This window comes from Ictalurus furcatus, chromosome 25 (genome assembly GCF_023375685.1).
Source record: "Ictalurus furcatus strain D&B chromosome 25, Billie_1.0, whole genome shotgun sequence".
Lineage (NCBI taxonomy): Eukaryota > Metazoa > Chordata > Actinopteri > Siluriformes > Ictaluridae > Ictalurus > Ictalurus furcatus.
This window is the reverse complement of record NC_071279.1, coordinates 3,541,673-3,554,000: the sequence shown is the minus strand read 5'-3', so window position 1 is coordinate 3,554,000 and position 12,328 is coordinate 3,541,673. Positions and strand designations below refer to the sequence as shown.

General features: G+C 38.2%; 1 protein-coding gene across 1 annotated transcript in view; it reads left to right on the top strand.

Moving 5' to 3' along the window:
- The window catches only part of LOC128601572 (disks large-associated protein 2), a 39,314-nt gene that overhangs the window by 23,472 nt on the left and 3,514 nt on the right, over positions 1 to 12,328 (top strand). Inside the window, exons 2-4 of the mRNA XM_053614870.1 lie at positions 5,764 to 5,978; positions 8,141 to 8,297; positions 9,839 to 10,058. Of these exons, the coding sequence (XP_053470845.1) occupies positions 5,764 to 5,978; positions 8,141 to 8,297; positions 9,839 to 10,058 (592 nt within the window). The remainder of the gene's footprint in view (positions 1 to 5,763; positions 5,979 to 8,140; positions 8,298 to 9,838; positions 10,059 to 12,328) is intronic.

Below are 12,328 nucleotides of genomic sequence, written 5' to 3'. Positions count from 1 at the left end.
TCACAGGAATTGTGGCTCAGGTCCAGTGCAGCTGAACTCAGACCACCTCCTACAGGTAGTCTTGGGTTTGGTAGCTTCCCAGTTTGCATGACAGCTTTCACATCACCAATTTTTCATGCAAACCGTGCTCTGTTTCAGACTAAACTGCCAGTGTGAAAGGCCTCTTGGACCACCGCATCACTCAGGATCCCAAAAGGTTTTACCCCAGACTATAGCTTTTAAACAGCCATTTCACTTTTTTTTTTTTTTAAACTACACACATTCTGCCCATGACTAGAACACATCCTATAACCTATCACTCTTTGGCCTTATCTACATCAGATGAGAAAATAGTCACAGCTGTGTCACAACAGGAAAAATGGCAGAATATCCATGAAGTTGACTGTTCATTCACCAATGGCTACTTTGTTCAGCTCTTAAATTTCTGCAGATCCAATGTTGTGTATATGTGAATATTGAATAATTTGCTCAGTTCTACCACCTTCTGTCTTACAAATGTACAGGCCATCCAAACTGATTCCTAGCACTGAAACTAATCAGAAATCCCCCAAAGAGCACTGCTTCAAACAAGCATGTATCTAATCTATAATCATATTATCCTAAGTCTAATTAAGAGTGCTGGAGAGTACTGTTTTTTTTTTGTTTTGTTTTTTTAAACAGTTGCATGTTTGCATCTGGAGCAGTCTGTCAGCATGATACAGTATGCTAATGTGTATGATTCATGTGCTACTGCTACAGCCACATCCTACACATAAGTTTTCCTGCATTCTTTTAAAATGAACTCTAGAACTGTGAATGGTAAAGATACAAAACAACAACAACAACAACAACAAAAATACAGTTATAGTGGTTCTGGCAAGTTATAGTAACTTTAGCCTGCATCATTCATGTGTTTTGAATTTTGATGTTTGGCATTGGAAATGTTTAAGAAACATTAATACTGTATATGATGTGCAAGCTATCACTGGAGGAATGGTCTACAATGGTCTAAACTGTAATACATGATTACCACTAAATTTACACACAGAGAAATGGCAGAGCTTTTTTTTCTATGCTATGATTATATGTTATAAGCAGAGAACAGTATGTGTTGTGTTTTGTGTTTGTTATGATTCTTCAAATCACATGATTGAGGTTATAGAGCTCGGATTGAAGAGTCTTTTACCACTTACTATATGGAAGCAAGTGGTAGTTTGTTTGTTTGATCACTTATAAACCAGTCAGGTTAAATGCAAGGCATGATCTCTGGTCCAGTTCCCCCATTTGCTAATCTCCTAAACATTCTTTTTCTAAATTAACCATCATTGAACAGACAAAAACCCATACATTGTGTTCCCATGATCCAGAACAACTTCTGTAAACTGATCTAAAATAATTAGCAAAAGAAATTTGAAATGTTTTGAAATCAAAAATGGCTGCCACACGGCAGTTTAATTCTCCAGATGTGACACATTTGTCACATAAATTAATCTCACATAAAAACCATTCGAGTAACAGCAAACAGGGATGATTTGAATTGACCTTACGTGACTATTGTGGTGAACAGCTATTGACTGATAAAAATATGCTTGGTTCAGTAGCTCAAACTCAGAGTGGGTCAGACCCAGTTGGCATACAGACTGATTACAGAGCATGTCATATGATATAGAATCTAATGATCCTGAGATTCAATTATAAACTGTCATGAATAAACGAATAACAGCTTCCCAGTTCATCATCATAGTCACATTGAAGTCATATTTGCAGCACTACCTTGCTATTTTTTTTTTTAACTGCTATATTACATTTAATTCCATTTAACAAGCCCTCATGACCTGTTTGTTCTTGGCTGAATCCCCATGGCTGTCTTAAAACTTTTCAACACATTTGCATTTTGTATTTACATTCAGTGCTTTGGCAGACATCCTTGTCCAGAGTGGCTTACAAATATGCAAACAGCTAAAGGTATGCAGTAAATTACTTGGAGAGTCTGTAACAAGATTTGTAATATACACTATGTAACCAAAAGTATGTAGACATCTGACTATCATACCCATATGCACTTGTTGAACATGCCATTTCAAAATTGCACCTCTCCCCCAACTCCTTTCGCTTTACTGCTATAACAGCCTCTATTTTATTTTTATTTTTTTGGAAAGACTTTCCACTAAATTTTGGAGCGTGGTTGTAAGGATTTGTCCATTTAGCAAAAAGAGCACTAGTGAGGTCAGGCACTGATGTTGGATGAGGAGGTCTGGCACACACTTAGTGTTCCAGTTCATCTTAAAGGTGTTCAGTGGGGTTGAGGTCAGGGGTCTGTGCATGGACACTTGAGTTTTTCCACTCATACAGCTCGTCTGTATTGTTGGGTCTGGTGTCTCTCATTTTCCTCTTGACAATACATGTCAGTACAACAGTCATGTGAGTTGGCTGGCCAGTCAAGCACTGTAATACCATGGTCAGCAAACCAGTTACTAATAGTTTTGGCACTGTGGGCTTTGTTTACCAAGTCCTGCTAGAAAAGGAAATCAGCATCTCCATAAAGCTCGTCAGCAGATGGAAGCATGAAGTGCTCTAAAATCTCCTGGTAGACGCTGCATTGACTCTCGACTTGAGAAAACACAGTGGACCAACACCAGCAGAGGACATGGCACCCCAAATCATCACTGACTTTGGAAACTTCACACTGGACTTCAAGTAACTTGGATTCTGTTCTTCTCCACTCTTCCTCCAGACTCTGTGTGTGCTGCCTGTGTGGTGTACGATAATATTGGACAGATTGGATGGAGGTTTTCTATGGATTTTTTTTCATACTTAACAAGTAAGGCATCTATTTGTTATATAAGAGACAGCCAGCTGATTTATTGCCTAATATCACCCTCTCTAGTGACTAATGGGGTGTGTTTGTTGAGTTATATGTATTTTTGCATTTCAGACTTAATTTAAATTGGGCAAGGGCAAGTGGATCGATGCATCTCATCTTGGTTTATGTAATTGTGACAGATTGGTGCCTATTTATTCTCTGATCCATTTTAGCCAGTGTAGTAGGAGCCTTTGTACATTTAAAACTCAGATTAGGTGAGCGTAAGGCATATCTCACCCTTTGTATGCTCATTTTATCGAAAGGTATGGATCTTTGTCTTTTTTTTATCATAATTATTTTGCACATGTTTAACTAGTACCCTGTCCAGGGTGTACCCCGCATTGTCCCCGCATTGTGCCCGATGCTCCCTGGGATAGGCTCCGGGTTCCCCGTGACCTTGAAAAGGAGTAAGCGGTATAGAAGATGGATGGATGGATATATGTTTAACTAGTGGATGTTTCATGTTTCTCTATACTTTATGCATTTCAGACTCATAAAGTCGAGCACTAAAAATTTTAAACAAAATAGATAATGTTGGATTTCTATATTGGGTATATTTTGTAAAGGCTTCCTCAACCTAAATGTTTTTACTTTTGTGACAGTGGTGGCTCACTGATTAAGTTCTGGTCTACTTATCAAATGGTCTTGAGTTCAAATCCCATCACCAGCAATCTGACACAGCTGGCCGCTTGTGCCAGGCCCTTAACCGTCTCTCCTCCAGGGGCCCCAGCTTTCTAACAAGCAAGACTAAATAAAGCAAGGAATTGTACTGTACACTATATGTGTGTATATATGTGTTTTTCTGTTTCTAGCAAGTGAGCAATCACTAATAAGTTTGCAATAATTGATCAGAATTTAACAGAAAGATGACAGCAGAATGCCTCTGAACAAAATATAACAGTTCCAATTGAGCTAAGGCCAAAAATGATGCATGAAAATGTTGAAAGTTGAATCAAGCCACAAATTCTTCACACATATTTATTTAACTATATTACAGTTCACTGGTACTGTATACAACTGTTACATACAATACATCGATCAGAAGTGCCAAATCTGGGTTGTTGTCAGTGAGGAATTCCATGAAATACTCTATAGCAGGCCTATTTAACTCTGTTGGCAAGTTGGCTGCCTTGAAGAAAAACATTTGGATGGAGGGCCAGTCTCTGTTTATTTAAAAATTTTAAGCTTTAAATGTCAGATTCTTTTTTTGTCTGCGAAATAATCTACTCAAGTTGTCAAGTCCTGCTTAAGCATATCAAGTAGCAGCCATGAAACACAGAGTAGCCATAAAACTCTTTCCGGGAAAATTATTTTTCATCCATCCATTTTCTGTACCGCTTATACTACATGGGGTCACGGGGAGCCTGGAGCCTATCCCAGGGGACTCGGGGTACAAGGCGGGGGACACCCTGGATGGGCTGCCAATCCATCGCAGGGCACAATTGTGCACACACACACTATGGACATTTTGGAGATGCCAATCAGCCTACAATGCATGTCTTTGGACTAAGGGATGAAATCGGTGTACCCGGAGGAAACTCCCGAAGCATGGGGAGAACATGCACACATGGGGTGGTGGTGGGAATCGAACCCCTAACCCTGGGGCTGTGAGGCAAATGTGCTAACCACTAAGCCCCCCAAATATTTTTTCACTAATTTTACCCATCTTTAACTGAACCCACCAAACAACTGTTGCACCATCATGCAAGAATAAAATGTCAATCTGAATGCATGTAGGTTTCTGATATTCTGCAGCAGAAGTATAAATGGCAGCTTGAGTGTGTGCATGAGGTTCTGGAAAATGAAAACGTGCTGTCTGTCTGTCTGTCTGTCTGCTGCAGGAGAATTGAACATAACTCTGTGTTTAATCAATGACATCTACACATACTGTGAAAGAATGACAGACTGAGCAATGCAAAAAGACAAATAACAAACACGAGATTCTGCTTCATTATCCACAGTGACGGTGAAACAACAACCACGCAGCAGCACATTGTTTGTTCCTTCAGTTTCATCTTCTGTAACCATTGGCCTAATTTCAGCACTTGTTCTTCTCACAGTTTTTGTCTACGCTGACATAGAAAAAACATTTTGCTCATGTGCAGCACACTGAAGTGTCCTACAATAAATACACCATGCATTTCTTGTTAGTTTTATATCATTTTTCTTAGTAATTGGCAGAGGTCTGGTGGCCATTTGAGACCAAGTCACTTGTTGAATACCTCTGCTCTACATGTATGTTTTGATATACACACACTGACCACTTTATTAGGAACACGTACATCTGCTCATTCATGCAATTATCCAATCAGCCAATCATATTGCGGCTTTGACCATGTCATGGTCGTTTGTTCCCAACTTTCAGTATTTTGGGAACTGCTGAGCTCCTGGGATTTTTACACACTACAGTATCTAGAGTTTATACAGAGTTTATTCATTCTTAGTTTACATTATTGTAGTTTTGCACATTATTATCTGCACATGTATTATTCCTTTTATTTCTTCAGTGACAAATTTTCTTAGATTTGTTTTGCATTGAGCATGATTTAAATAGTTTTGTGTTTCTAATCTCTGCTCTTTTTGGTTTAACTAATTAATAAATTCTCACACAATAGTGTCCACACGGGTTTTGGTTTGATCTCTGTCACATTGTGAAACTATTCAGTTCAGTCCAACGTATCAAACTAGTTTTGTGTAAGTCTGATTTCAGTCTAGCTTAAATGTTATAAAATGCACATTTCTCATTCACTTCATCTTCGTTTTGCAGATTGCATAAAAACCTTCAAATTCCAAACCTGTACCCACTCTACTGTCCTTCTTGTATGGCTCTATGTTTAACTGATGCCATATTCCCCTGCATCTCTATTTGTAACAAATGTCATTGCCCTTGTTTGACTGATCCTTGTCTTCTTTGTACGCAGGTGCCTCAGGATGAGTGGAGTGGTTACCCGGGAATTGAAAAGGATGAGGAGATCCCATGTCGGCGGATGCGCAGCAGCAGTTATGTGAAAGCCATGGGGGATGATGAGAGTGGTGAATCAGACACCAGTCCCAAAGCATCGCCTCAAAAATCTGTCCGTCCAGATGCCCTCATTCTCAAATCCGCCATCCACAGACCTCATATAGACAGCCAAAGGTAGGACTGACACGGAGGTTTCTCAGTCCTTTTTGTCGAGATCAGGTGAAGCAGACAAATGTTGCTGAAGCTTATTATGATTTGATTTTATGTGTTCATGCCAAAATCAATGGTCTTGCTGTGGCTGCAGATGTATGGTATGATTTAACAGGACTGTTTCTTTTTGGGGGGGGAGAGGAGTGAAAGATACGGGTGGACATTAGGTGTAACAGAGTAGCCTGAGGAGGCATGTTATGGTAGCAGTTACTATGACTTCTATCTGCTCTGAGAGATATTTCTGATAGTAGTTTGTTCTACAGACTAGCAGATTCAGCATCCTTAATGTGATGGGGAAATGCGCTTTCTGTGCCATTTACACTGCACATTTGAAGGCGATATGTTTTCTATTATTACATACAGTAGATGCATGCGTTATGTGTTATTAGATATGTAACAGGATATGCAGCATATATAGAAAGTGCGATGTGTTTATTGTTTCTTGTTGCATTTTGGATGGTTGCATTTGCATTTGTTTCAGTGAGACCTGCACTGGGATTAAAACTGTGCTGTGACGGATGATTTTGCTTCTTACAGCAAGCTGGCAGACACTGTTTGCCTTAGTGTGTCTACAATTATGAAAAGTGTTGTAACCACCAACCATGCATGCGTGTTTGTATACCTGAAAGACATGCTGTTACATTAGAAAGGCATGGTATATCTTTAAGCTTTAGCGTTATGGAAAAGTGCCCCTTGGGGGTAAAATATAAAAAGTTCGATTTGATACATTCACACAAGTATAAACGTTTTCATGTTCAGAGACCAGAATATTAATGCCTATTAACAGTTCTTTTTCAGAGAACTTACTGTTTAGCTTGAATCCCTCTAGATGGAGAAATCCCTCAAATGTGAGAAACTTAGTCTGTTGAAGGCTTATATAATGGTGCTGCTGACTGGGATGGATCATTATCTCTGACCTTGCTGCATGGATTGGGTGGAGATATTTTTATGAAAGGTTGCAGTCTACAGGATATTGAAGCCTAGCTGGTAATTTGTCAGCAGTGACTCATCTGAATATTCAGTAGATCGGAAGTGACATGAAGCAAGCCAAGAACAATTCAGCTTCCCTGCCTCCCAATAAAGATTAATGGAGGAAGGTAACAAAAAGTTGCAATCTGACAAATCTTCTAAAGATGAGAGGAGACTTTATGAATGAGTTCATATTTATTGTTTGCTGTGGCACTATTTTAGAAAGGGCAAATATTACATTTAACCTGAATGATGACCTTGCTTGCCATGTGTACTTATATTGTGGGCTCCTATGACTAATAAACGCATAAATGATAAGCTTTGTTAATACATTTTGAGGCTGCACTGATTTATATATATATATATATATATATATATATATATATATATATATATATATATATATATATATATATAAAAAGAGAATGCAGCCTATTACTACAGATGGAGAGCCTATTACGGTGCTGCACAGTCTGGGTCTGACAGCCTGAGTTGTTTTAAAACTGAATCAGTGCTCAGTTCCAAAAATAATTCAGTCCAAGCTTTCTAAGATGATGCAGTGTAGTCTAATTTCCACTAAATTTGGTCAAATAGGGATGATTCATTATAATCGCTGAAGTCAGCTAACAGTTTAAGTGTGATTTGAAATTTATAACAAATTGTCTGATCCAACTATTATCTGAAGAGTTGTTAAGGTCAAGCTGTTGGGAGACATTAGTGATTGCAACTTCACAAAAGTCACTAAACCCAGCTAAGTCACTAAGTAATTTTGCTAAAAGTATTATAAATGTTGTCTGAGATTGGATTGACCTTGGTGGAATATCCTGCTGTTTATTCCTCAGAATCTTTGCGTCTTTTATTAAGTAGTCCGGTAATTTTTTTTCCTTTTCATGATATACCATCAATACAGTATTGTCACATTGCTTCAGACTAAATGGCTATTTCTGAATGCTGTGGCCCTATATTAGTCTTTGTGGTTAAGGTTTATGTAAACTTACACATGGAACTAGGTATCTAAGCTGAGTGAAGTGAATGGATGCTTTTTTTTTTTTCTTCCAAATTTCAGACCTTTTTTTTTTTACAATAATTTACAAGAAATCAGGTTGGTGAAAAATAGTATCATGGCCTGCAGTTCCCTGCTTGTTCCCTTCATTTAGCCAAGGCTACCACTTGCAAACAACGAGAGATTTGCGTCCCCATCCCGGTGTGTCTCTGGACCCAGTGACCTCCTACAACCCTCCCCAATACCGCTCTCGCAACCAGAGCTACATGCGCGCTGTCAGCACCCTCAGTCAGGCAAGCTGCCTCAGTCAGGTGAGTGTGAGCAGGTTCTCATATATACACACCTTTTTAAATGTTGATTTGGATTTTTCTTTTTTATTAGCAAAGAATCATAATCAAAATGACAATAAGTCAGCAATGCATTAACACCTACTACATGTGACTTGTTAATTACACTCAGCAGAAAACAGAACATTCCATTGTTTTTGGAAATATATGTTTAAAAAAATCAGTCTCACTGATCCAAAGGCCCTGATATGATGCTGATCCTAGGTGTGGAGTTTTAGATGTTTTTCCCATGCTAGTAGGTGGACTGGCTATGCTAAAATTGCCCCATAGGTATGAATGTATGTGTGAATGTGCATGGTACCCTGTGATGCACTAGCGTCCCGCCTCACGCACAGTGTTCCCCGGCTAGGCCCCAGATATACCAGGACCCTGACCAGGATAAAGTTCTTACTAAAGACGAATGAACAAATGAATGAATTAATAAATCAGTCAATCAATGTTTAAAAAAAACAAAAAACTTCTCATAACTAAACTAGACTAATGGATAAACAGAGAATCTTCTTTAAAACACAATGAGATCTGTTACAGTGGACAGAATATTCCTCCTCTTGGAACTTTTCTTTTCCTTCTTCACGGTCACATTTTCTGCTCCACAGTCACGCAACAATCCAATGCTTCAAAAAAATCACAAATGCATGAGTGTATAAATTGATCATTGAATTTTTTTATTTTTTTAAAAAAAAGATTTCAGACAGTTGCACATTTGATGATGTAAAATATTTTTATTTCCATTGTAACATCAGTTAGTTGTTATAAATATATTTATACTGCATGTAACAGGTTATCAGCATTATGCATGCCCTTTTTCAAACTCAGAATTAAGTTAAATATGAATTCAATTGCCATTAAATACTGACTGGATCGGGTTGATATTTGTATGCGATTAATTAGATACGCAATTTTCAAGAGGGAATTAGCAAGCAGCTTGTATGTGGTGATGAACAAGATGATGGAGCCATGAAGTCTGTTTTGTTGCGATAAATTCAGTGTGATTTTAGTATTTGGATTTCAAAACTGTTTGGCTTGTTCCAAAGGTAGCAGTACATCAATATTACTGATATGGCTGGTGTTTAATGAATTCAATTTTATGGAATTAATGAATGTGCTGTGGTTTAGTAGAGACCATCTCTTTAAATGGTGCTGGTGTGGAATCAGGACATGTGTTGTCCTGATAATGTCAGGAATGTAGTTCTTCAGGAATAGCATCTGCTGCTTGATACGTGTATTTTGTGTCTAATCACTTCTTACTTCCAAGCAGGGTCTTCAAACATGCTTTCCACACACACCACTGACTGTTACTTAGTGTGCAAATATTGTTCTTGTACTTTCTTTCATTCTTTCATTCTATATTTCAAATAGATAACTGCTGAAAAGCTAAATTTGTCCATTCCATTTTTCCTCCTGCTAACGCTCCTTTGTTTATTGTGCAAAGGGGAAGAATCAAAGTGAGAAAGAGAAAGGAAGAGGAAAAATTAAGGACTGCTATTCCTGTTTTTGTCTCTCAGGTGAGTGAGACTGAGGTCAATGGCCAGTATGAGTCAGTTTGCGAGTCCGTTTTTAGTGAAGTAGAGTCCCAGGCCATGGAGGCCCTGGACCTTCCTGCCACTTTCCGCACTCGAAGCCACAGTTACCTGCGTGCAATTCAGGCTGGGTATTCCCAAGATGACGACTGCTTGCCTTCAATGACATCCTCCACTGTCACTTCAACTCTCAGATCCACAACAGGTAAACCACCCCTCGATTCCAAAAAAAAAAGAGAAAAGGGGTTTAAGAGCACATATCCATCATACCGTCCGTACATCCTATGACATACCTACATATGTACAGTGGGGAACCCTTGTGCTTGAGAGATGCTGGGATGTGAATGTTCCTAGTTAAGTCCTGTCCTTTTGTGTGTTTGTTTATTTGCTTTGACCTCTTTGTCCTCTAAGTGTTCAATGGCAGATGTCTCCGATTGTGTTCTTGCACGGCTGATGCATTATCCATTCCGGTGGTGACGAGAGTTAACCTGGGAAGGGTAGTTCACACAGATGGAGGGCCTCACAATGCAACACACGCTCCTAAATATAGAGCATGCTTTCTTTTTTTTTTTTTCCAACATAAGTCATGTTTCACAAGTTTGAGAACATGCCAGAAACGTTTAGGATAAAAGAAACATGGGGGGGATTTAGTGGTCAACAAGATCAGACGGAGACAGAGACCTTAACAATGTACAGGTTAATGCAGTTTCTTTGCTTTGTTATTTAAAAATATGAGCACTATTAACAATGGTGTAACCTGCAGCTTACTGGGATGAGACGCTTCATTTCAATCCTCCGATCTGGTTGCACAAAGTAATTACAAAAATATGTAAGCATCTGAAGGCTGATTCTGATTGGAATTATTCACTGAGAAATGCACATAATGCATGTAAGTGGTTCTGAATATGTAGTTTTCCAGAATAATGCTTAAAACAATGCAATTTTTTCCCCATTAAGATGAATGGCTATTTAAGGAAGATAAAAACAGTGACACTCTAACTGCATAATTCATCTATGAAGAATGGATTTAAATAATAGAGGCAACTTAGTAAATCATGAAAATGCATCATTTGAATTATTATATCATAAACTGTTTATCATGAAGCTATTTAAAGGTGCAAGACTTGCATAAATTGAGTATAAGTATCATCAATGGTTCTTTGTGCAAACAGTTCCACTCCCTGAACACACACTCATTAATGGTGCATCTGTGTACATTCCAAGTATAGCTATGAACCCTATTGAAACACTCTTTGATTATTTCAGTATTCACTGTCAAATATTGTAATCCAACTGGATTTTCTTCTCTGTATAAATAGGCCTTTTAATGCTCCTTGTTTTTGTTCAGTTTGTTTGTTTAATCCAAATGAACTTTGTAGTGAATTATCTGTTTATTCATTTTGATGTGGGTTTCCATTTTTTCCCTTTTTTTTTTCTTTTCTTTTTTTTTCTTTTCCAAATGGAGTTTCTTTGATTGGATCTTTTATAAAACACCACTGGTTTAATTTGTCAAAACCATCACAACCAACCAAGTGACTGCAGCAACTGAGGATTAAGGAGAGTTTCCAAATCCCACGGTCATACCCTGCTGAAGCGCTTTCACCGTACAACGCTCCCTCTCGACCTTTAACATGTGTGGAATGGGTCACTTATATCTGTTTTATTCTGGTATATAACACATATAATTACACAAACTGTGTCCCTCTTTGGCAGCAAATTGCAAAGGAAGCTTTTGAGATATTCAAATGCTTTGATAAGTGGTTTGTATCTACAGTAGTCATGAAATAAAATGTGGCTGGTGATAGCTGAAAGTTGACGGATTTAAAAGTGTAGACGAAATCAAGATAATGTAATCCTTTTTTAATAATGTCTGTAGTGCTTCATTATACACGCAGGTCCAGTTAGTCCAAATCTTAAAAGATTATAATAATTCTAATAGAAATCTGAAACTCAGACAACTCTTGCCCAATAACTTGTGTGCAGAATTAATTTAGGTCAAGCTTATGTGTTTTATAACGTCCCGGTAGCATCAACTCTGTCCCTTCTTGGCAGCAGCAAAGCTTTTGGGTGCCTTTTAACAATTTACAGATATGGTTTACGTCTACGATAGTAATCAAATCATAGGTAGGCTTCAACAACTGCCCATTGATAAGTGTGATAGAATAGAAGATCAAGATAATGTTATCAAATTCTTGATTTTCCTATAATGCCTGTAGTGCCACATTTCCTATAATGCCTGTAGGGCCTGTAGTCGTAAGCATAATTAGTTGGAGCTAAAAAGTTTGTATAAGCTAGGAGAAAGTTTGTATAAAATTGTATAAGGAAGGAGAGAAACAGAGCCTCTCCTTTGGCCAGCCAACACTACACAAGGAGATCCAGAGGAAAAGAGCAGCAGGAGGGCTAACTGCCACAGGTATTTTACTGCCAACACGCATACATATATCTATGTATATGTGTGTTTTTACACTGCCTTCT